This window comes from Medicago sativa, chromosome 8 (genome assembly GCF_051527215.1).
Source record: "Medicago sativa cultivar Bolivia chromosome 8, Bolivia_mono, whole genome shotgun sequence".
NCBI lineage: Eukaryota > Viridiplantae > Streptophyta > Magnoliopsida > Fabales > Fabaceae > Medicago > Medicago sativa.
In genome coordinates this window covers 14,001,612-14,026,154 of record NC_140756.1, presented here as the reverse complement: position 1 = coordinate 14,026,154, position 24,543 = coordinate 14,001,612, and the positions used below count along the sequence as shown (strand labels likewise).

The following is a 24,543-nucleotide window of genomic DNA, read 5'->3' as shown; positions in this document are numbered from 1 at the left end:
AGTTCTGTTTCATTTCATCTCCAAATTTGAGGTGAAATTATCCACCCCATCTGTTGTAGCCGAATTTCGAAAATGGTAGAGGTAACGATGACCCAGATTAATTAGAGAGTGAAAAATCGAAGATATTGCCTACCCAATAGTAAAGATTGATGTGTTTGTTTCAAGTTATATTTGTAAATTTCCGGGAATAAAATCATAAAAATGCATATGCCTATGTTTGTTACAAGTTTACTAAATTTTATTCCCGGGGTATAAAATGTTCCTGGTAATAGAAAAGTTTTCCCAAAGAAAATGGTGGGAATAAAGTTCCCATGGAGATGGGAATAAAATTATATGTAATTACCTATTATATTCCCTATTTTTAAGGTTACTTGAAATATTATAACTAGACGTTTCACCCGTGCTACCGCACGGGTCATATATAGCTAAAAACATTAGTTGAACTTCATTCTAATATGTCAAACGAAATTAATACAACTTATGTGACAACCCGTGCTACCGCACATGTCATAAGCATTTAAAATTAGTTAAAATACAATATCATCCATAATACACATAATAATTTTTTTTGGCGAAGATGACCTTAATATTATCTTTTTAACATCATTGGCAACGTTCATACATTATGGTACATTTCTTTGTATACGACATTGGTAGTAGTATCAAATGCAATTACCATTTTCATCTGTTAGGATATCATTTCAATTTCAATTTGGATTTCCATTTTCATTCCCGTTAACTTTCCTTCCTAGTAAATGGGAGAGTGTGTTTCAATCCACATTGCTGAACCTAGTATCCAGATAGTGATAATTTTAAATGTCATTTACCTTATATCACACTATTTTGTATTTAAGCTTGTTTTGTGCCTCATAAGAAATCAATAAGATAGTGATAATTTATCACAATCTTCAATTATTATTCAGCAAGACACTAACCATTTACGGTGAAGAATTGTAGTGGGTCCACAAAACAATGTGCTACCAAGATGGCCAAACACTAAACATAGTTCCATCAAGAATCTATGCTTCTGTTTACACTGCTGCACCTTAAACAGTGGTTGTTTTACGCCCATCATAAGAAAAGACCAAACCCACTACAAACATAACTACACTAATAGGCAGTATAATGTAATGACACCAAGAAAAAATCATTGTCACACAGACTATCATGATTTAGTTCAAACCACCATTGACATAACATAATTTTTGAAATAAGATTGATAGTACAAAATTAAAGATTACAAAAGTGTTCAACACCAAGAAGTTTGTCACAGAACCAAATTAGACCTTTACAATATGGCAAACAAAAGATATTTAACAGCAAAACCACTCACAACTTCATCAAAACACATATAAACTCATCAAACTAAACCAACAGATGTAAAATGAATAATAAAGTATAGTATCTATAGGTCTCTTTTGTTGAAATTAATTACTTGAAAACCCATACTGGAATATGGTTTTGAACAATCCATTTCAGAATTGGAAGCATAATGTTAGGATCTGTATCACTGTAATTTAAAACACTGCAATAAAGAAAAAGTGCAGATCAAAAACTGTCCAACACCAACCTTCAATGGCAAGCAAAGTTCCCTAACCGACGCTATTTTGTCTCCCTGCAATCAAAAAACAGAACCAGAATCTTCTCATTTGCTGCATTCTAAATCCCATACATGGTAAAGGATTTAAATTTCTGTCTGGGATTGAATAGTATACTAACTATAGAAATTATACATATGTTTCAAATATTAACCATGCAGACTACCTAAAAGGTGAATGCCATCTAGAATGTTACAAAAAAAAAATATGGTGGTAATGAACTTATCTTATATATGATTAAGCCAAATTCTGAAATTCATATAGTTGAAGAGCTGGTAGGAAACAAAGTAGCAAATTCCTCCATACACAAATCATTGAAGATATTTAGCATTGGCTGCAACAATACATTGCAATTGCTTCTGCATAAAATAGGTTATCACCAATCTGACCATGGGTAAGGAAAAAGAAATGCGAGTCTTCACATATAAGGAACAACAAACCTAAATATAATCACCAGGAACTAAAAGAATAATATGAATCAAAATTATACTAAAAAATCAGTTTCCCCTTAAAATTAATTTTTTTATTGAAACATTAGACTCTAACTAAAATAGTTTTCTCTGGGTATACACATGAAATTAAAAGAAAAGAAATGGAAGTAGGAAATAACATGTGGGTATCGTGTGGACATGAAATTATAATTTTAAAACAAAATCAAATATAGGATTCAAATGCAACAACTATTAACGAAAATAAACATGAAAGCAGGGAAAACTTACGAAATTGTTAGGAACCGAAAAAGAAGAAGGAGGAGCAAAATATTTCCAAGAACATCAAGCCTCCTATTCACAAAACATAAGCAAGTGTGAAATAGAATATAAAAGGGGATGTAGGAAGAAAATCAAAAACCAAAATCATTAATGGAATCAAAAATTGTAATCAAAACCGATTTGATATAGCATAACTTACAATCTTCAAGCAACGATTCAACAACATTCAGAATGGTCCTCAATTTGCGGTTTTCGGTGGAAGCTATGGAAGAGTTGTTGTCAATATGCTATATTTGTGTGGGTTGCGGGAGGTAGAGAGATATGGGATCAATAAAATGAGAGAGATAGAAAGAGAAATGGGGGTATAAAGAGTTTTGTTAGAAAAATGGAGATTATAGGTGAAATGAAAAAGCAGAGACAAAAATTGAATTGATGCATAGGCTGGGAGATGATGCGGGAAGAGGAAGGGATATGTGACTTTCACAGATGTTAATGACAGAGCTCATTGGTACTCACTACATTGGAAACACGCACATTAGCATAGATGGAATAGAAAAAGTTGGACCATGCATTTAAGGAGTTAAATAAGCTGTAGTTGGGAAATTTGAAATTCAAATTTGGATATTTTGTTTTGCTCTTATGGAAGTTAAACGCGGGGGACAAAGCATGCCATTTAATTATTTTTTTGGTAGTGGAAGCATGCCAGTCCCCATTTAATTAGCCTGAAACAATATTGGTAATTGCAATAGTTTTGGGGGGAAATTTTTAGGGTTAGGGTTATGTAAGGGTTGTTTGCAATAGTACCTTTGGATTAGATATAAAGATGTTAACCAAACATTTTTTTTATATTTCAAGGAATGTTATTCATAGTAAAACAAACACACCCAGCAAAGAACATCCAGCTCAGGTATGTTATTTTTCATTTCCTCAGCCATTTTGATTTGATGCCAAAACGGGTGGGTCCCCACACAAACAAACTAGTACGTACGTGTGTGACACACACGACACGATAAGGGTTGAACTTATACACAACCATTATTAACAATATCAACAGCCACAAACAAAATTCCCAAACTTCATTTTCCCATAATCACTTTGCATACTCCACCAATTTCCTCCATGACTTCTCTTCTCAACGGAAACGTTTCTTCCTTACACCCACAACCCACTCAAACCAGCAGCTTCTCAAAAAAACCACTTCTCCATCAAACCCACTTCCTCCCAATCTCAAAATCCCCCAAACACAAATCACCCTTATCATCCAAAACCACCGTTCAAGTTCAAATCCGTTCCGACGCAGTTAGTTACGATTCTCCAACTTCTTCATCTACCGATGACAAAATCCGTGAAATTCTCCGTAACCGCGATTACGACAAGAAATTCGGTTTCAACATCGATATTGATTCTGTCACAATCCCAAAAGGCCTTTCAACACAAACCATTCGTTTAATCTCAGCCCTCAAATCCGAACCTGATTGGATGCTCAATTATAGACTAAACGCCTTCGAGAAATTCTCCAAAATGAAAGAACCAAATTGGTCTGATAACACATACCCAACTATAGATTTTCAAGATATATGCTATTATTCAGCTCCTAAGAACAAACCCGAGATTAATAGCTTACAAGAAGCTGATCCTGAGCTTTTGAGATACTTCGATAAGCTCGGTGTACCGTTAAACGAACAGAATCGTTTAGCCAATGTTGCGGTGGATGCTGTTTTAGACAGTGTTTCTATTGCAACTACTCATAGGAAGACACTTGAGAAGGCTGGTGTTATATTTTGTTCCATTTCCGATGCTGTTAAGGAGTATCCTGATTTGGTTAGGAGTTATTTAGGGAAAGTTGTTCCTAGCGACGACAATTATTATGCTGCTTTGAATGCCGCTGTTTTTAGTGACGGCTCGTTTGTTTATATACCCAAGGGTGTTAAGTGTCCGATGCAGATATCCACGTATTTTAGGATTAATGCGTTGGAGACAGGGCAATTTGAGAGGACTTTGATTGTGGCGGATGATAGGAGTATGGTGGAGTATTTGGAAGGGTGTACCGCGCCTTCTTATGATAAGAATCAGCTTCATGCCGCGGTTGTTGAGTTGTACTGCGGAGATGGGGCGGAGATTAAGTATTCCACGGTGCAGAATTGGTACGCGGGTGATGAGAATGGGAAAGGTGGGATTTATAATTTTGTGACCAAGAGAGGATTGTGTGCTGGTAAGAAGTCCAAGATATCGTGGACCCAAGTGGAAACTGGGTCCGCGATTACTTGGAAGTATCCGAGCGTGGTTTTGGAGGGAGATGAGAGTGTTGGTGAGTTTTATTCGGTTGCTTTGACGAATAATTATCAGCAGGCGGATACGGGGACTAAGATGATACATAAAGGGAAGAATACAAAGAGTCGGATTATATCCAAGGGTATTTCTGCTGGACATTCAAGGAATTGTTATAGAGGACTTGTTCAGGTTCAGTCTAAGGCGGAGAATGCGAAAAACTCTTCGCAGTGTGATTCCATGCTTATTGGTGATAGTGCTGCTGCCAATACCTATCCTTACATTCAGGTAACATTTTTTTTTCTTCCTGTTTTGCTTTCAACTTTAGTTGATAATTTCATATTTACATTGTGTTAGTGATTTTCATTGTTACTCGTTAATGCTTTTAGTTAATACTTTTGGTATACTGATTGATAAGTTTAAAAGATGGCGATAAGGAAGCATGGGAATTTCAAAATATGTAGGCTGTATTTGTGCATACTTCATAGACACTTTGTATATATTTTCTAAGATTGGAGTTTCTATATGAATTTCATGTGTTATGTTTTATATGTTTTGTTGTATCTTACCTAAGTCATTGTATTTGCATGTCGCGTTGTATTTGTTGTGGTTTCTAGTTGAAAGGAGAGACAGATATAAAGGTTTGAACATTTACTTGACCAATTTGAAGTTATGGAAGAAATCCTCACAGTAATATTGATATAGAAAGTTAGTCTTGAATGTGTTTGATAAATTAACAAAACGAGTTTAACTAAAATAGTTCGAGTCATTTAACCCTGATTATATCAAGTTCCAAATCATACAGATGTTCATGCCTTGTATCAAGCATAACATGGAATCCTAGAGAATGCCTTAACCGTGTATGAGGTGAGATGGGGGGTGTGTTTCTGTTTTGGTTGCCGTATCAGATGCAGAACCTGTTCTGCCAGTTCTGTTTTTGGCTGGCTGGGAGTTTCTGCTATGGGTCTGCCGTGTTTTGGTGCATGTGTGATTTCTAGATGCCGTGTGTTTGTTTTCTAGGCTTTTTATGTTTGCTGGACTGATTTTCCATGCTGGTGTGTGGTTTCCTGCCATCAGTTTTTGGTTTGTTTGTTTTGGCCTCTTTGTATTTCCTCGCCGTTTTGCACTTCTGGTGCATGGGTATTAATGAATATGCTGTTTCTAAAAAAAAAAACTGTTGTGGTCAATTATATAGCTTTGATTTAAGCACTATATGGTTGTTCTGTTGCACAAAATCAGTACTTTTTCAACTAATACACGTGGTCTAGATCAAATTAATGGCAGAAGAACACTAGAAATTGTTGGCGTATCCTGCAACTATTTGATGTTAGGTTTTGGTCCTGATTTATATGACCCCATTTTCTATATTGATTGAACACAACTTTGGTGTGTGTATACATATAGCTTGAAGAAGTGTGTCTTTTATTTTGTTTACAGGAGGCTAAAACTCTTGCAGTGTTTGGTTGAGACAAAAAATAGTTCATTGTTGATATGGATTTAGTTCTTTGTTTATTTGATAGCATTATTGTGCAGTTTCCATACCCAAGTTAACTCCTACTACTTCCTATTTGTTTCCTTCTTATTTTCACCCTTTTTTCTATTCTGTAATGTCAAGAAACTTGCCTCAAGACTTCTGCTCATGAAATTGCAATTGTTTTCTAGGTGAAAAATCCAACAGCAAGAATTGAGCATGAGGCTAGTACGTCGAAAATTGGTGAAGATCAGTTGTTTTACTTTCAACAGAGAGGAATAGACTATGAAAAAGCAATGGCTGCTATGATCTCTGGATTTTGCCGTGATGTCTTCAATGAGCTTCCCGATGAATTTGGCTCCGAGGTGAACCAACTCATGAGCTTGAAGCTTGAGGGGTCAGTCGGATAAACAGCTTGTTAGGCATCATTATTTTGAATTAGCTCAAGCCATTGGTTCTTAAAATTGTGGAAGTTCTCAGAGGTAGTCTGTCTGGAAAGATGTGTACATGATGTATATGATCTGTATAATTTTGTCTGAAACATATATAGATTTTGTCTGGAACCATGCCACAGAGAATCCATGAAACATCAAGTTTCAAACCTTAATGTATGATCTCTATTATTGTTATAATAAGAGTCTCACATTTGATGAGATAACGTCTGACGATATGTTTATAAGTGATAGGCAGGCCGGCCACCCTTTAAAAGCCGGTTTTGTAAGGGTTGAGTTAAGCCCAACCCAAATTTTAAGATATATAATGTTGATTAGCTCTTCTGATTTCTGTTCATTTATTCTCTTTATTCTTCTAACAACCCGTTACAAATTATGACCTTCATATTTGAATCCTTCAAAACTATATCCTAGGTTTAGTCTCTCTATTTTATGTTGTGGTTGAATGTATTCTGAAGTATGACTGCCACTTATTATTAAACTCCAACCACGGCTGTAAAAGCATTGATTATCTGCTCATATCCTTCTTTCTCAATATTGAGATCTTAAACTAATTACATTCACCTGGCAAAAGTTGTACATGTGTGCTTGATTTGCATTCCAAGTTACAACGATACTGTGAAAAGACCCTATTAAATCTGGCACTGTTTCAATGATTTGTATGCATAAAATTCTCCCTCCTTGCACACAAGCCATGAACTCATCAACTCTGGAAGGTCTTGCCATTGGACTATAACTTAAGTGGAGCCAATGACTGTGTTTTTCTATTGTGTACTGGTAGATCTTGAAACAGATTTATGTAGTGCTTTTCTTGTGTATGGACTGTGATTGTAGTTAAGTGATGCAAGTTTTTCGATCGAAGATAAATCCACATACGCCACCATTTTGGCTGATGGTACTTCCATATTTCTGAACAAAGATTGTTAGAATTTTGCCTAAGCTATTTCTATAACATACAACCAACAACCAAGCCTTATCCCACTACGTGGGATCGGCTATAAATAATTATTGATTGGAGGTGCGGGGAATCGAACTCCGTGCCTCTCGCATGCGAAGCGAGCAAAAGAGGTGCAACACAAGGGCTTCCCAGGAGGTCACCCATCCTAGTACTACTCTCGCCCAAGCACGCTTAACTGCGGAGTTCTGATGGGATCCGGTGCATTAGTGCTGGTATGATCGCACCTATTTCTATAACATAAAAGGATAAAATAAAGTCAAACTATTTTCATGTAAGTTATAAATTATTTTCATAAGCTATTTTGGAGAGCTTGAGGAAATAAGCTGAAAAGGTTTATGGGAATGCCATAAGCTATTTTCATAAGCTCTTCCAAACACTTTCACAAGTGCTTATGCAAATAGATAAACTCAAATAAACCAATTGAAACAGAACCTAAAATGACTCACAGTGATCCAAAAATGCTGTTTATATAGGTATCTACTACCTAGTTGTCTGTGTTTTGCGTAACAGTGATTTTGTTTGACTCAATTGTTTCAAAGCAGAAGATGAAGTTAGGAGTCCTGGTAACAGATGGAGATAGTGATATCAGTCAGGTTTGCTTGCCTTTTTTTAACCCCTTATCATTACATGCCTCATTTGATTAGACGTTGTCAAGGTTTTAACCGTGGTTGTGTCGCGATCCTTGATATATTGCATAGAATCTCAGTCAAATGCAATTGATGCTGTCTTAATCACCTTTGCATTGAACTCGCAGTAAAAAAAAACTTGATATCATGGCCTAGATCGCAGTCGGATGCCCTGTTTGAAATTAACATTGTTGCTTGATAAGATGATGCATCTGAGTATTGAATTACAAAGACATGGTTGCTTATGACTAAAAAGTAAAATGGTCTTGCACCATGCACAAGTGCCTTTTCCACCATTAGATAAAAAAGTCACATCATATTTCATTTAATTTAATGTTGAAATTTATTGATCCAGTGGTGGAAACTAGCTTGTGTATGATGCAAGACTTGTCTCACTTATGCACCATAGAATTCGCCGTTCCAGTGGTGGAAACTAGCTTGTGTATGATGCAAGACTTGTCTCACTTATGCACCATAGAATTCGCCGTAACTTTATAGAGTTTATCCATAGTTAAATATTAGAAACTAAGGTGCAGAAGTTAATTTCAACTTATGAGAGAAGTTCTTAGTTAGCCTTCAATGATATCACAAATCCACAACTTCATTTAATGAAATGACATGCAAAGAATCATTTGTGTCAATGTCAAATGATATCACAAATAAACTCATATCTAGTAGCGGGTGGCCTAATGGATCTTGGATAGACTTTAATATCATCTTAGAATTTATTTTTAGTCTAATCCATCCTTATAAAATCGGCTAACAAGGTAAAACCTGCTCACCACTTATAAACTCATATTCAAACTTTATCTCATCCAATGTTAGACTAAGATGTGTCAAAGGATGCTCTCAATGATCAAAATCGGCTTGCGTGTTCACAAGTGTATAGAAGCTTACTGAAATTTTGGAAGCATTGGCATATATCCATTCTGCTCGAATCATCATTATTCATGTCAATTTGAAATCTCTTAGACGAGAGAAGAGTTTAATGATCGCGCATTAAACAGACATATAATCAAATTTCATCCTTTTTTCACATTAGTAAGACTCTGAAACATGATTAGATTTTAGTGCAAACTCTCAAAAACGGAATGTGCTAGCTGTTTACAATAAGATATCCGTGTCTGCTACTTACATGTTTGTGTTTACAATTACAGGGTTGTGCAGCTACTGGAAATATTAGCAAAGAAGATGTCGCGTTCGTATGTGTAAAAGCACTGGAATTCGTATAAACTGGACTCATATTTGAAGTGTCCAATGGGGAAAATAAAATTCCAGATTGGAAAGAGTGTTTGGCCACATTGATGGAGAAATCAAGTCAGCAACCTCTTCAATAAACATTCATAAGAGATGCAGTTAAAATATGGCTATGTCAATAAATCAGAACAAAATTTGAGTTTATGTTTTGTATCTGACCTACTGATATTGAAATGAGCAGTCCAATCTTCATATGTTGGTTTGTTTTTACTGCAACAAATCCAAGTTCGTGTATCTTCATTTTAATTCTTTATGTATGAAGTGCAAATGGTATGTATTCCATTTCAAAACACGCATGATTTACGCTTTTTCTTCCTTTCATCTGAACAAAATTATTGTTTTTGAGCTAGAATTAGAACTAGAACCACATATGTTAATAAAGTTCTACAATGAACCTTCATTGTTGCAATGTGCAATGATCCCTACTGCTTCAAACATGAATCCAAAAATCGACCAGCTTCGCATGTGAGACCTCCGTTGACCGGATATGAAATGTCGGGATATTGAGTTGTTGCATACACTATTTGACCAACCTGGAGTGGATCACATTATGTGTGTGCCTGTGTCTGTTAGAGAGGATCAGAGAATTTGGAAGATAGAATAATATGTCAAGTATTTGGTGAAAAGTGCATATAATTTCTGCATAAACACTATCCTAGATACAACTCATCTTCGTGTTAAGGGTATTTGAAGCTTTCTTTGGAACATTGTAGTGAAAAAAAGATTTGAAGCTTGCTTATGCACTAACAAAGATGACCACATCATAAGCTAACTCTGAATATATTTATTGATGTTTCAATATGTACCAATTTAATTATTGCTAATGAAGTATTTAACTTTGCCATTTTAAAATAAAATGTTTCAAATTAAAAAAGAACTTTGCCATTTTAAAAGATGAAATGAATTTTTTAAATAATTTATTACCAGTTTTGAAACTTCATCCAAAACTATTATCTTGTAAAATCTATAGTTTTTCATACTTCATAACTAACCATTGTGTCATATTGAAAGTCAGAAAAAATAATCCTAAAAGGGTCATTCACATAAAAAGAAATTAAAAAATTTAGTTAAATAAACTATATATAGTATACATTGAAAGACAATAACATGTGCACTGTGCTTCAAGCCTTCCACTAGTCAAGTTGTAACTTGCAAGCCATGGTTACTCTCTTTTATATAGAATCTGTCACTTTATTATATGCCAAAACTTATACTCCCTCCGTCCCGGAATAACTGACCCATTTTCCAAAAAAAAGTGTCCCAAAATAACTGACTCATTTCAATTTTCAATACAACTTTCATCATTCCCAATACAATATAACACTAAATAATATTACTTTTATCATTCCCAATACAATATATTCCACTTTCCCCTTTATTTATACATTTTTCTTAATATATGTGAAAAACAAAATTGTGTCAATTAAATTGGGACGGAGGCAGTAAGATGCAAAAATCAAGACTATGTCAGAAGTGGAATCTTATCCAAAGTGAACAAGCATTACATCATTTTAGCACTATTTAATGTTACATGTCAAATTAATTTAAAACTGACAGCAATATTAAAGACTGCACATGTATGAAAAAAAAACCTGACTTATTGTCCTAAACATCAAGAAAACAATTATTTTAGTCTGATCAATATACCATATTGAGAACAAAGTCATTTGCAAAATAAACACAATAGGGCTACTATGTATTTTTTTGGGAGTAGTGATATTTTGACAACCATTTTGATACAACTTTTAAGACAACTTTGTTGTTCTGTCTTCTCATTGGTCAAAAATGATAGAGAGAAAAAAAAAGAATAAAAACATGATGTGAGTATGAGAGAGAAAGTTGTGCAGAAATTTAACCAAAATGGTTGTACAATAGGCACTATAATTTCATTTTTTAATATTTAGCGGTGGCCTAACCTAACTCCCCCTGGTCCACACACTCATTATGTTGGTAGCCCCACCATTAAATTAAAAGTTATCCACAACGAACCTAACATAGCTCTATAGTGTGAGATCTTCTCAAATCCCAATTATTTAAAGGGTTAAATATGTTTTTGGTTCCTATAAATATATCAACTTTTTGTTTTAGTCCTTCTAAATTTTTCCTTCAACTTTTAGTTTCTATAAAATTTTCAATCTTCACTTTTGGTCCCTATTTTAAAGTAAACTCATATGTAGAATTCATATTATTTAATAAAATTTTCCAGAAAAATTTAAAATATTATAAGAATTACTCCAAAAAAAATTCAGATTTTTTTAACAAAACATGAATTTAATATGAATTTTTATATCTTTTACGGTTAAAAATTCATATTTAATTTGTGTTTTGTTAAAAAATTCTAATTTTTTTTAGGAAATTTATTTAGAATATTTTACACATTTCTGCACAATTTCATTAAAAAATACAAAAATTAAATTAAAAATAGAGACCAAAAGTGGTGATTGAAAATTTTATAGGGACTAAAAATTGAAGGAAAATTTTAGAAGGACCAAAACGAAAAGTTTATATATTTATATGGACCAAAAATATATTTAACCCTTATTTAAATGCATAAGAGAGCTTTGATACTATAATTTTAAGTATAAGTTAAAAGGTTTTTGCTAACTAATGCTTTAAGGACATTGTTTAAAGATTTCATTAATGAAAATTTTGTCTTAGAAATACACATTGTTACTTTTGTCAATGTCATAATTATACAACTTTTTAATAAAAACTTAGCATTTAACCAGTGTCCTAAGGGTTATTGTTAGGAGAATCATGTATTACTAGAGTTTTGACTCATGTGTCGCACGGGTTTTCTCGACTATAATAGAGACCAATAAATAATCATTAACCCGTAATATCATTGATATGGTAGAAAATATTTTCTTCAAAAAAAAAGGCAATCGGATAGGAATGAAATTGGTCTGCAATGCATTTTTTTAGATGGAATTTGTAGGTTAAATAATTGAAAACCTAATAAAGCAAATGAGCGGGAAAAAATTAGGTTAAGTTGCTGCAGACGTAACAAAATTAATAAATAAGGATAAAGACTTATTATGCCATAAATTCTAGAAATTTTTGTCTTTATAAACCTTAAACTATAGTCAATTGTAATGGACGTTTTCATTTTTTTTTTTATGAGACAGATAAAGGATATCTACAATTAAGTAGCATAGATCTATCAAGTAATGATTACAACATGAGTATGAGAAAACAACAAAGTTTCTCAAATGTTGCACTCAAAACTCCTATTCTTTAAGCCTTCATTAGATAACATGGTAGACAAGTTTCAAGTTGAAAAACCAGAGCTACACAATATTGAAATTCAAAAGAAACTTAGGTTTCAGAGTTACTAAATCAGATACTTGATGCTATTTTTATTTGAAAACTAATAGCTGCCTATCTTTTAAACCAGAGTGGCACATGATTATCAAAAGAAACTTGCAAATTAGCATGAATCATATGCATGATTTCAATTGGGACTTAAAATGCAGTAATGTGTTACGAGACAAAAAAAAAAAAAAAAAAACTTTATTTATATATAAACCTGCAGTGACTTACATTGATCAAGCAGTCATGGTAACTAGCCCAAACAGAAAAAAATTGAGACAAGATGAGAGTAAAACAAGAGCATAATTTAGACAAATCATGGCGGCACCATGATTTTGTTGAAGCACCTTAATGTAGATTTTACAAAATCACCGTGATTTAGTCAAACTCACTGCGATTCCAAACATCAGATGGGGAAAAACCTTTTTCCCTCTCTCTGTGTTCCTTGTTGTTGTCGTTGTTGTTGTTGCTGGTGTTGTTATAGTTATATCATTCATCATGTTAAAACCTCTTGATTCTTTGCGGAAAGCCGTTTTAAAAGCTCATAGGTTGTGATCATTGTTGTTGCAGAGAACGACATTGAAGCCCATCTAGGTCCCAATCCTCTATAACAAGCCATCCAACCACCTTCCTTAACCAAACTTCTAACCGTCTGCATCACTGTTGGTCCACGACGGCCATTCTCATCGCCATCTAAGACCTGCAGCCTTGTCTTGATTGTATCCAATGGCATAGTAATCAAAGCAGACATGCCTCCTGCCATTGCTGCACTGATTCCCTGAACTGCCATAACAGTTTTTGTATCCGGCCTCAACACATTAGCCCCTCCATTGTTGTTGTCACTTCCCTCCCCACCTTTCTTGTTACTCAAGTAATATCCAACTCCACCCCAAACCATCCTTTGTGCAACAGAATATGAAGCCCACCATACTGCATTTGAAGGAGCATACGTCAAAACCGATATCCCAAAACCTCTATACAAACCCCTAGGACCATCCGTTCTCACAATTTTCCTAAAAGCATCAATACCATTAACATATCTTACGGACGAACCCTTAGGATCACTTGAATTACAACTACCTTGAACCATCAACCTTTGGCTCACAACATCAATCGGCGTCCACACAAGCTGAGCTGCTAAAGCCGCAGTCAAACCAGCAACCGCATTAGCAATTGCAGCAGCCGTCGGTTCAGCAAGACCAAAACCAACAGTAGCAGTTCCTACATTACTCTTGGTAACCTCAAGCGCTGCCATATACAACGCCCTAGCCGGGATCGTACCCATCAACGAAGTACCAAACCCGCGATACAACGCTCTAAACCCCTCCCCTTTAATCAACGAAAAGGCAGTCTTAATACAAGAAACTTGTGACTGAGCAACTTGCTGCCTAGTTTTCAACACAACAACAGGATACAATGTTGCTGAAACACCAGAAAACAAAGCAGCACCGAGGAAGAAAAACTTGGATTTATCAAGCATTTGCCAATCAATTTCAGCTGGAACATGAATCTCTTCCTCTGACTCTACCTCTTCCTCATTCACACTCAAATCCATTTTAGCCACTTTCACAAACTTTCAAAAACCCAGAATCAAAATCTAATCTTTTCTACTCCCTTCAAATCTTAACACTATCACAAACCTAAATATACAAAAACTTTCCAAACCCAACAAAGAAAAATGCAAAATCAATAAACTTTATTGCAAAAAAAAGGGCAAATTTTTTTACTATACAAAATTGGGAAATCACAATAACCTTTAAGAGAATGAAGAAAATGATGAAATGGGGTTGATTTTTTTCCTCTTGTGAAACCAAGTTTTGGATCGAACGTGTGAAACAATGAATAGATCTAGCATTTCTAAATCAAGAAAGAGTTTGACATGAAACGGTTCATACCGGAAAAACGTATCTTTCAACGGCGGCGCCGGCGATGGGGAGTTAGAGACATGCCGGAAAATGGGTGGAAAATATTGGAGAGAGAGAGACAGAAGAATGTCAAGGTGAAGAGAGAGAGAAGGGTTACCGGAATGAGAGGTGGATATGAAGGTGAAAATGGAGGTGGGAAAAGGACACGTGTCAGTTGTGGATTAGAGTATTTTTTTAGTATTTTGTTTGTCCGAGAAAGAAAGTAATAGTGACGTGGTTATCCTTATCCATTGTTTGTCGTTGGATTGAGTTTTTGTACATCGTGATGAGTACTATGTAAATCACTCATATGTTTCTATTTTTGGACAATATAAATTTGATTACAAGCTACCTATATCATTATTTATAAATTTGATTTTGACATGTCTGATGCTTTAACCCATTTTTAATTTAAGGGTTAAGTGCAATTTTGCCCCCCCCTATTTTGACTGAATTGGAATTTTACCCCCCTATTTTAAAACTCGGAATTTTACCCCCCCAATTTAATGTTTTTCGGAATTTTACCCCCTATTTTAAAACTCAGAATTTTACCCCTCCAATTTAATGTTTTTCTGAATTTTACCCCCTCCACCACATTATCTTATTATCCACCTAATTAATTATTTAAATTAAATAATTTTTAATTACAAAAAATAAATAACTTTTTAAAACAATGGAAAAAAACTTTAAAAAATACCTTAAAATGCAGAAAAAAAAATAGAAAATAAAGATAAAATGTAGGAATTACAAAAAAAAAAATTTATAAAAATCGAATTTTTTTTAAAAAAATACCTTAAAATGCAGAAAAAATACTAGAAAATAAAGATAAAATAAAGGAAATAAACCAGAATAAACAAAAAAAATTCCATTAAAAATACATGGAAAAACAGTATAAACGGAAAAAAAAATCCCATTAAAAATACATGAAAAAAAACATAATGCACCTGTAAATATTTGGATGATCATTAGCCAAATATACGAGTGCAAAAATATACCTAATAATTGATCATCCAAATATTAGCCATGTATTTTTAATGGAATTTTCCATGTATTTTTTTTTGGATTTTTTCGTTTATTTTGGTTTATTTCCTACATTTTATCTTTATTTTCTAGTATTTTTTTGCATTTTAAGGTATTTTTTAAAGTTTTTTCAAATTTTTAAAAAATTTATTTATTTTTTGTAATTCCTACATTTTATCTTTATTTTCTAGTATTTTTTAGAATTTTTTTCTGCATTTTAAGGTATTTTTTAAAGTGTTTTTCGATTTTTTTAAAAAGTTGTTTATTTTTTGTAATTAAAAATTATTTAATTTAAATAATTAATTAGGTGGATAATAAGATAATGTGGTAGAGGGGGTAAAATTCCGAAAAACATTAAATTGGGGGGGTAAAATTCTGAGTTTTAAAATAGGGGGGGGTAAAATTTCGAAAAACATTAAATTGGAGGGGTAAAATTCCGAGTTTTGAAATAGGGGGTAAAATTCCGATTCAGTCAAAATAGGGGGGGCAAAATTGCACTTAAGCCTTAATTTAATTGATCTTAAAAGTGCAAGTGATAGTTACCTGTCGTTCGAAGGCGTCGAGCATCAATTAATTGCTGCTGATACAAGAGAATGAACAATTTTAATTGCTGCTGATACAAGGGAATGAACAATTTTAAAAGGGGGAAGAGCAATTTTCTTACGAGAGTCAAAGTTGACATCAAGAATTAGTGAAAGTTGCAGAGATATTTATAAATTATACATCAACGAGTCCTCACATTGATAAAAAGTTAAATTCATAATGAATCAGCTTCTTACAAACCGAGTCAACATTCGTGATGAATCAATATTCGTTATGAGAACAAAAATATCAATCATTTTATTTTTTTTTAGTTCAGTTTTATCGGGGATAAATTCTACGTAATCAATCGATTCGATTATAAACAGACTATTTTTTGTAACCTCAAAATCAAACACAATAAATTGAGGAAAATACATAATTGGGCATAAGGGTTTGTACACTAGATTTAGACACAAATACATAATTGAAAAAAATGTAGAGAAAAAATAATTAAATAGTATTTATTTTTTAAATAATTAAATAAAATTTACTTTTGTGTGTGGGTGTCTAAGTGATGTGTCTAAAAACTTGTGCTCAAGCAAGTCTTTCATATAAATTGAAATTGCATAATGGATATGATTTTGGCATCAATGGCTTGTGTTACGATTATTTTATGAGATATATTACCGTCCTACTTATACAAAATGACCAATGGATAAGATTCTCCATATAAGCTTGCAGGATTGCTAATATTGTAATGCAGAAAGATTACTGGACCAAAAGTAAAAGAAAAAACTAATAATTAACTATTCATATTTATTTTCTTTTAAAAAAATGTTCATATTTATTTATAGGAAATGTTGTTGAGTGTCTTCGGAACACTATTTACGAGTCTTAAATGGTAATTTTTTTATAAAAACTTCTGCATTTAATATATTGGAAATTAAACTATTTAACTTTTTAAAAAATAATTTCTTAATTTAGAATACTTAAAGAATGTTCGGGACACTAGTTAACAAGATCTTTTATTTATCTATGAGCAGTACTATCGTCACTCTCTTTTCACCACACTCTCAAACACTCACTTTTTTATTGGTTTAAATCATGATGTGTCTCACAATCTAGAAATAAGTTGCATTCAAAATGGTACGTCATACAATGATTTTACCCAATAAAAGAATAAGTGTTTAAATGAGTGTTGAAAAGAGAGTGTCTCTAACATTAGTCCTTATCTATTATAATGTGGGAAAAACAAAAATACTAGATAAAAAATAGAAAGACATCCGAGTCCCACGCCATATAGTCAACGATTGGGAGTTGACAAGTTATGAAATCATCTAGCTTTCCTTATGGAGTGAACTAGCCACATGCGATAGGAAGGGCATACAAAAAAAAAATCACAGTTCAAAGTTATTAGTCGAATTCTCTACTAACTTTTAAGTTCGAGTATATAGTTTACAATGTCAAGTTTTCTCCCAAATTAATAGATGTGTGTAGATTTATTAGTGTAAATAGATATCCTCCGTATGTAACTTGTCGAGACTAAATTCTCGAACCTTATTGAACTCATATGGGCGACAACTATCCCTAAGAGTTTTGAGCTGTTGCATTCCTAAGGCTGAATTCAAATCCAAGACCTTGGTTAAATTAGAAGAGATTTGCGTTATCTTATCTAACATGCATGTACCAAAACTGAATTCAAACCTAGAACCTTTGTTAGAAAAAATTTGTGACATCCCATCGAAACATTTTCCTTTCAAAATTTTCCAACTTTATCCGTGCTCTATTTTAATGACTAAAATTCGTCACATTTCCTTTCAAAATTTGATAACAATTTAAACAGGTAATACAATTTAAATACATAATTAATTATATCTAATTGATGATTATTTCATGAATATAGCAAGATGATGTATAACTAATTAACCATTTTAATTTAATACAGTTAACCATGATTTTAAACATGAGTATGATTTGTTGTAAAGAAAAAAAAAACATGAGTATGATTTTTAGGTGTATAAATACATATACATACAACAAAATTTCATAATCGTACTTATTAAAACTCATGATTTCTTTAATTTTATGTGCATAATGGTCTTTTTGCAAAATTTAATTTATTTGTTTTTTAAAAAATTAATCACGGATAATGATTATATCTAATAACAATATATAAAAATCGAAGTCTAGAATAATTTCATAATCGTCCTTATTAAAACTCATGATCTCCTTAATTTTTTAATCATCCAGCAAACATTAAATGGTGTTTTGCATATAAAATAAAAATTTATTTAATAGAAATACTACATTGATGTTTATATATTTAAAATAATCATGAGTTTACAATATTTTATCATATCAACTTTATCATATATGTATATAAAATTTGTTACTGCAGATATAAACATTTAAAATATGCAACGGGAATTGTGCAAACATTGAACGGTGTTTTGCATATAAAATTAAAATTTAATTAATAGAAACACTGCATTAATGTTGATATTTTGAAAATAGTCACAAGCTTTCAAAATTTCATCATATCGACTATCACATATCGGTACATATAAAATTTCTTCTATATATAAGCATATAAAATCCTCAACAAGTGGGGTTTAAATATTTAACGATGTAAATATTTAACGATGTTAACGATGTTTTAAATATGAAATATTTTTTGATTTTGATTTTGTTGAAATTTGGGGCCTAACTCACCCTTACACAACCAGTTTGTAAGGTTGGGATTGCCTCCTCAATATAAACTCTTATCAAGAGTCTTATCTATCCGATGTGGGACTCGGTTCATAAGGTGAGGAGTGCCTCACCTATATAAACTCTTATCAAGAGTCTTATCTATCTGATATCAAGTAGCTTAGTGGCTAGAATCAGGGGCGGAGCCACCCCCCAGCTAGGTTGGGCTAGTGCCCAGGCTCAGCTCCAACTTTCCTTTGTAGCCAGCCCAGCCATTACTACAACTTTGAGCTTTTCCTGCGGATTTTTGGGCTAATTCCTGCAGATTTTCCTGAGCTTTTCCTATGGAAACACATTTCCTGCAGATTTTGCCAAGGATTTAGGTTCCCAGGTGAGGTAATACTAGGATTTTGCCCAGGCTCTAGAAAAATCCTGGCTCCGCCACTGGCTAGAATTCACATTTTTCAAGGTGAATAAGTGGGATGTCTGGTGTTCGAACCCTAGTCCCTACATATAAGAATGCATTGCCTCCTCTAGATAAACTCTGATCAAGAGTATTATCTATCCGATGTGAGACTTGAGTTTTTGCCAATAGATTTTCTCATACATGTATATAAAAGTTTGTTTATGCAGATATAAGTACATAAAATCTGCAACGGTTGTGGTGCAAACATTGAAAATAGTTTTGCATATAAAATAAAAAATTATTTAATAGAAACACTATATTAATTTTTATTTAATATCTGTAAACATTCTACAATATTAACAATCTTATTATTTTTTATATAATTATCGCATGTTACGTGATTCAACACATATTATATAAGAGAAATGCTAATTAGTACCCTTAGGGCACTAGTTAAGAAGATTAATATAGAAATTATGCATTGGAAATTGGTAAAAATTAGAATGTTTAACTTTATGAAAGTCAAAAAGTTGTTGTTTTTAATGAAAATTTTCTATTTTTGACATCCTTAACCATTGCCCTTAAGGCTAACCTGTAAAGTCCCGATACTTCAAAATGGATGACGTATCGTATCCCCTGCGTATCCTGCACCGATACCTGCCCGATACGTATCAGGAGAGTATCCAAAGATTAAATTTTATTTTTTGATAAAATAATTATCCGATACTTCCCAATACGTATCAGGAGAGTATCCGATAATTATACTACACCGATACCTGCCCCGTACTTCCCAATAAATGTTAACTAAAATTGGTCATGTTAACCAGTGCCCCCGGGACACTAGTTAAGCAGCTAAAATTGGAAAGAAAAACCAAAGTCAGCATTAAAAACAACACTTTTTCAAATTTTAAAAAGTAAAATACACAATTTTCAAGAAGAATATTTCCTTTTATAATTACTTAACTAGTGCCCTTGGGGCACTGGTTAAGATTTCCCAACTAAAATAACTTAACTCTTGAGTACTGATGTGTTTTTTTTTTTTTGGATATAGTGTTTCATTTTTGGATCGATATAGTATAACACTAACAATGTTCCTTTTGGATATTGTGTATGTAATTGACTAATCATCACTCTCTTAATCATCGATATTATTTATATTTATGTTGATGTGCTATAAGCCTATGACTAGTTTCTTTTGTTTGTTAATATATTTGCATATTAAAAAAATGGTTATAATTATATTGTACATTTAATTATATAATTTTTTTATTAACGTATCCCAGCTGTATCGGATCTTGATTTTTGAAATTTTTCTGAATCGATGTATCGTATCCGTATCGTATCTCGTATCCGGGGCAAAACCCATTATATAATTATATAATATAACACATTTCTTTCTTTATTATTGGATGAAAAACATTAACACTGACTTATAATTTGGTAATTGTGCAAGAGTAGTTTTCTTTTTCTGTTTCTTGTTATTGTTCTTGCTCTGCGTCTGTGATACTTGAATTCAAGTCACACACACAAACAGTGTCTCCCTCAACCACACTTAAGGTAAAGCAACTTGTCATCTTAATTCTCTTTAACAAAAAAGAAAAAAGCTGTTTATGTTTTTTTCTACTTCTTTTCATCATGATAGAACATTATTGCTTTCCAACACTAACTTAGTATATGTTTGGTTCTACGGTGACATGTATTGATTATGTAAAATTGATTGTGACTAAAAATGAGTTGAAGGTAAATTGATTTGTGTATGGAACCATATATGTGTGTAAAAGTCAACTCTAGTATCAAAAGCTACAAATCCTAGCTTCAAATACAACCAATTCTAGAGGCAGAATCAATTCTACTTGGAAGCAACCAAACATGTTAGAATCGATTATGACCTCTATAGAAGTGGAACCAAACATGTTGGATGAACTAATAATGGTTGAATCACCAACTTTATCACTGCCATATTTATAGGGCTAATTCCAATTACAAGTAGTTGTAGAAGCTCAAGGAATTTAAGAAATGTGACCATATTATTCTTTAATATAAAGTATGAGTATTAATCCCTTAATATGAGAGTCAATGGCAATCCAAAATTTTTGAATGAAGGAAAAGAAGGAAAAGGCTGATGAGTGGGGAAGGAAAGGTGGTGTGTGTGACAGGTGCTTCTGGTTTTATTGCTTCATGGATTGTCAAGTTCCTACTCCAACGTGGTTACACTGTCCGAGCCACGGTCCGTGACCCAAGTATGTGCATCTTTTTCCTTCAACTTCTTTCTCCTTTATGTTTCAGCTATTTGGTTTTAATGGTGTGCAAGCAGGTAATCCTAAAAAGGTTGATCACTTGGTTAAACTTGATGGTGCAAAGGAGAGGTTGCAACTCTTTAAGGCAGATCTCTTGGAAGAAGGTTCCTTTGACTCTGCTGTTGAGGGTTGTGATGGTGTCTTTCATACTGCTTCACCTGTCCGTTTTGTCGTAAATGACCCACAGGTTCGTTCAATTCTATATAAGCTCTGTTTCATATTAGGCCTAATTCATCCTACAAAACCGGTATGTAAAGCTATAATAATATTTGATATCTGTATTTTCAGGTTGAGTTGATTGATCCGGCAGTGAAGGGAACTCTTAATGTTCTTAAATCATGTGCGAAATCAACATCTGTAAAACGAGTTATCTTAACTTCTTCTACTGCTGCAGTTTCATTTAATACAAGGCCAAAAAATCCTGGAGTTGTAGTTGATGAGACATGGTTTTCAAATCAAGATTTCTGTAGAGAGTCAAAGGTTAGTACCACTTTTCATAAAACTAATTCAGAATAAAAACATAGCTCGTGAATCTGGGACATGTGATTTATCTAAAGTTAGGAATTGAATGATATGTTTGTTTTTTGATATGCTAATACTAGACTCTTCATCCTAACTAAATAAGGAAAGAAATCATAATATATACAGAACTTTGGAACTGAAATCATAAGATATTTTTTAAAAAATTAACACACTTTCTTGCCAACTTCTGTTTGTGTTTTCAGTTATGGTACCAGCTTTCAAAGACTTTGGCCGAGGCTGCTGCCTGGAAATTTGTTAATGAAAACAGCATTGACATGGTTGCTATTAACCCAACAATGGTGGCAGGACCTCTCTTACAACCGGAGGTTAATGAAAGTGTTGAACCAATTTTAAATCTAATAAATGGTAATTTTTCTTTTGGGATGCATTTTGAAGAGTTTATTTAGACTTATTTCATGGCATAAAAAGTGTAAATTAGTGTGAAGGTCGAACTCCGACCACTAAGCTGACACCTCATGAACAAAGTTTTTATCGATGCTAGATAAAATTAAGGTGGTTAATGTTTAATGAATCTTTTGATACATTGTTACTTCTATTGAAGGTAATAGCATTCCTAGTGATTGTTGGAGTTATTTTTTCCCTCTTCATATCTGTCTCAATCTGTCATTATTAGTCTTTCATATGTCATCAAATGGTTACTCATTGATTAATGCATTTGTAGCTTTGATAAATTAATAGTAGTGGATTTGCAATGTGTGACGTATTAAGTAATGTCGTATTTATTCCAGAAAAGTATTGTCCTGTTGCATAATAGAACTCTCTGAATTTATGAATGCAGGTATACCTTTTCCTAATAAAGCAGTTGGATGGGTGAATGTGAAAGATGTTGCTGACGCCCATATCCACGCATATGAGATTGCTTCAGCTAGTGGAAGATATTGTTTGACTGAGAGAGTGGTACACTATTCAGAACTTGCTACGATTTTACGTGATTTGTACCCAACATTACAAATTTCAGACAAGTAAGTTCGTTGCTATACCTCCAAGAATGCATATAAAATATGAATCGTAGAATGTATGCCAGAACTGAAACTAAGAAGATACTCTGGAATGCTAATAGTTTCCGTTGATACAATGTATGTTTCCAAAACAACATGGACGCTAAAGATTCAGCTGTTAGTTATATTATAGAAATTCTGTACCAAATTTTCAGTGTTGAATTTTCCATTTTCTCAAATATGCGTATTGATAATAATTCATGTCCTATATTGGATAGAGATATATATGAGCTTATAAAGCCTACACAATTCTCTCCTTTGAAGCAGATTTTCTGTATATCTTTATCAGGCCACCTACCTCTTCCCCTAAGTTTGCGATTCTGCTTGCATATACCACTTTGTTTCATCAATCACCACATTAATACTTCCTTCGAGTCTTGGGTTGTTCATGCTTCCCTATACTTAGACTATACAACAAACACAAGTTAGATTTTTCGGGATACTCAACCTCTCACAAGGGTTATAATTGCCTATGTATGCCTTTGTTTCATCAACTAGAATCAATTATGCTAGTCAATTATGGTTAGTTGCACTTAGTTACTCTACTATAGTACAACTTTTACCTTCTCGCATCCTTCTGTAATCGAGCGCTATATAAGCTCTCTTGTACATTGTTATTTAGTAATATAAATAATTTCTTTCCAATTATTTAAATTCTAATATTGTATCGGAGTCTTGTTCTGGTATCAGCAAACATGATACCTCTAGACTCTAGTATACCTCATTTGATTCTACTGAGTTCTGTGGAGTCATAACTCATGTTACTTTAATCATATAGACACAATTTTATTAACAATCTTGTCCTATTTTCATGTGCTCTGGATTTAAATGATTAATTTTGTATCTAACATATCTACTCTCTACAATTTTATAAGGTGTGAGGATGATGAACTGTACATGCCAACATATCAAATTTCGAAGAAGAAGGCTAAGAGCTTGGGAATTGAGTTTACTCCTTTGGAAGTCAGCCTCAGGGAGACTGTAGAAAGCTTCAGGGAGAAAAAGATTGTCGACTTTTAATCCGCCCCGATATCCCATTTAATCGATAGATTCGACTCATGATGTGGAAGTGAATACCATTTTTTATTGTTGTTGAATAAAAAGGTTGACAACTTCAATCATTTTCACTTTGTGATTATTATAAACTTCCATATTGAGAAGAAATTATCATTGTAAAATATGGTGTGTAAACTTTGTTTTAGTCAAAACGGATTAATATTGCTTTCTATGGAATATACTACTTCAGTTTTAAAATTTTAAAATTGAGTTTTAAAATTTTGTATAAACCAGTTTCGTCATGTCATCTACTCTTTTCTTTTCTTTCGTCTGGTCATGTAAACCAATATTCTTACTTTGTATAAACGGATTAATATTACTTTGATTTTTTTATTCTGGAATTTCAGGGGTATAGGTTATATATATATTAGATTTGTTTGAGTGATTATAGTACAAGCACAAAATTTATTAGAGTTGTTTCATTCGTTAATTTTGTATAAATAGGGAAGAAAATGAA

At 33.0% G+C, this 24,543-nt stretch overlaps 3 protein-coding genes, 2 long non-coding RNA genes and 1 other non-coding gene across 9 annotated transcripts; 2 read left to right on the top strand and 4 right to left on the bottom strand.

Moving 5' to 3' along the window:
• Positions 1-1,171: 1,171 nt before the first annotated feature.
• On the bottom strand, positions 1,172-3,135 carry LOC146897167 (uncharacterized). 2 transcript variants are annotated; one of them, XR_015021194.1, is made up of 3 exons: positions 2,508-2,827; positions 2,318-2,380; positions 1,172-1,957 (listed from the first exon to the last, which is right to left on the bottom strand). It is a non-coding gene; the product is annotated as an uncharacterized LOC146897167 (long non-coding RNA). The 2 variants fall into 2 exon arrangements; XR_015021193.1 differs by having other exon boundaries at positions 1,570-1,954; positions 2,508-3,135.
• A 222-nt stretch (positions 3,136-3,357) lies between these two features.
• LOC146897166 (iron-sulfur cluster assembly SufBD family protein ABCI8, chloroplastic-like) lies at positions 3,358-6,836 on the top strand. The gene is made up of 2 exons (XM_085731689.1): positions 3,358-4,864; positions 6,239-6,836. Exons 1-2 carry the CDS (start codon positions 3,428-3,430, stop codon positions 6,455-6,457), a joined length of 1,656 nt encoding a protein of 551 aa, XP_085587815.1. The 5' UTR covers positions 3,358-3,427; the 3' UTR covers positions 6,458-6,836.
• Positions 6,837-7,564: 728 nt separating this feature from the next.
• Positions 7,565-7,683, bottom strand: LOC146897165 (5S ribosomal RNA). Its single transcript, XR_015024413.1, has one exon. It is a non-coding gene; the product is annotated as a 5S ribosomal RNA (ribosomal RNA).
• A 1,319-nt stretch (positions 7,684-9,002) lies between these two features.
• LOC146897164 (uncharacterized) lies at positions 9,003-11,414 on the bottom strand. Its single transcript, XR_015021192.1, has 2 exons — positions 9,500-11,414; positions 9,003-9,411 (listed from the first exon to the last, which is right to left on the bottom strand). It is a non-coding gene; the product is annotated as an uncharacterized LOC146897164 (long non-coding RNA).
• Positions 11,415-12,826: 1,412 nt separating this feature from the next.
• Positions 12,827-14,653, bottom strand: LOC146897163 (Mitochondrial substrate carrier family protein). The gene is made up of 2 exons (XM_085731688.1): positions 14,548-14,653; positions 12,827-14,307 (listed from the first exon to the last, which is right to left on the bottom strand). Exon 2 carries the CDS (start codon positions 14,205-14,207, stop codon positions 13,149-13,151), a length of 1,059 nt encoding a protein of 352 aa, XP_085587814.1. The 5' UTR covers positions 14,208-14,307; positions 14,548-14,653; the 3' UTR covers positions 12,827-13,148.
• A 5,981-nt stretch (positions 14,654-20,634) lies between these two features.
• On the top strand, positions 20,635-24,292 carry LOC146897162 (cinnamoyl-CoA reductase CAD2-like). Of its 3 annotated transcripts, none has more exons than XM_085731686.1 (7): positions 20,635-20,749; positions 21,305-21,432; positions 21,507-21,676; positions 21,778-21,969; positions 22,215-22,377; positions 22,811-22,994; positions 23,906-24,292. In XM_085731686.1, the coding sequence occupies exons 2-7, from the start codon at positions 21,315-21,317 to the stop codon at positions 24,048-24,050; spliced, it is 972 nt and encodes a 323-aa protein (XP_085587812.1). In that variant the 5' UTR covers positions 20,635-20,749; positions 21,305-21,314; the 3' UTR covers positions 24,051-24,292. The 3 variants fall into 3 exon arrangements, with proteins under 3 accessions (XP_085587812.1, XP_085587811.1, XP_085587813.1); XM_085731685.1 differs by having other exon boundaries at positions 21,296-21,432; XM_085731687.1 differs by lacking the exon at positions 23,906-24,292 and adding an exon at positions 23,320-23,462 and having other exon boundaries at positions 21,296-21,432.
• The last annotated feature ends 251 nt before the right edge of the window (positions 24,293-24,543 follow it).

What these genes read in the sequence shown, in the direction of transcription:
- LOC146897162 (XM_085731686.1), top strand. Translation starts at nt 21,315, where the DNA reads ATGAGTGGGGAAGGAAAGGTGGTGTGTGTGACAGGTGCTTCTGGTTTT. An exon ending in TTGTCGTAAATGACCCACAG is followed by an intron (nt 21,677 to 21,777) that starts GTTCGTTCAATT and finishes CTGTATTTTCAG; the next exon opens with GTTGAGTTGATTGATCCGGC. An exon ending in ATTTCTGTAGAGAGTCAAAG is followed by an intron (nt 21,970 to 22,214) that starts GTTAGTACCACT and finishes TTGTGTTTTCAG; the next exon opens with TTATGGTACCAGCTTTCAAA.
- LOC146897166 (XM_085731689.1), top strand. Translation starts at nt 3,428, where the DNA reads ATGACTTCTCTTCTCAACGGAAACGTTTCTTCCTTACACCCACAACCC. An exon ending in ATACCTATCCTTACATTCAG is followed by an intron (nt 4,865 to 6,238) that starts GTAACATTTTTT and finishes ATTGTTTTCTAG; the next exon opens with GTGAAAAATCCAACAGCAAG.
- LOC146897163 (XM_085731688.1), bottom strand. Translation starts at nt 14,207, where the DNA reads ATGGATTTGAGTGTGAATGAGGAAGAGGTAGAGTCAGAGGAAGAGATT.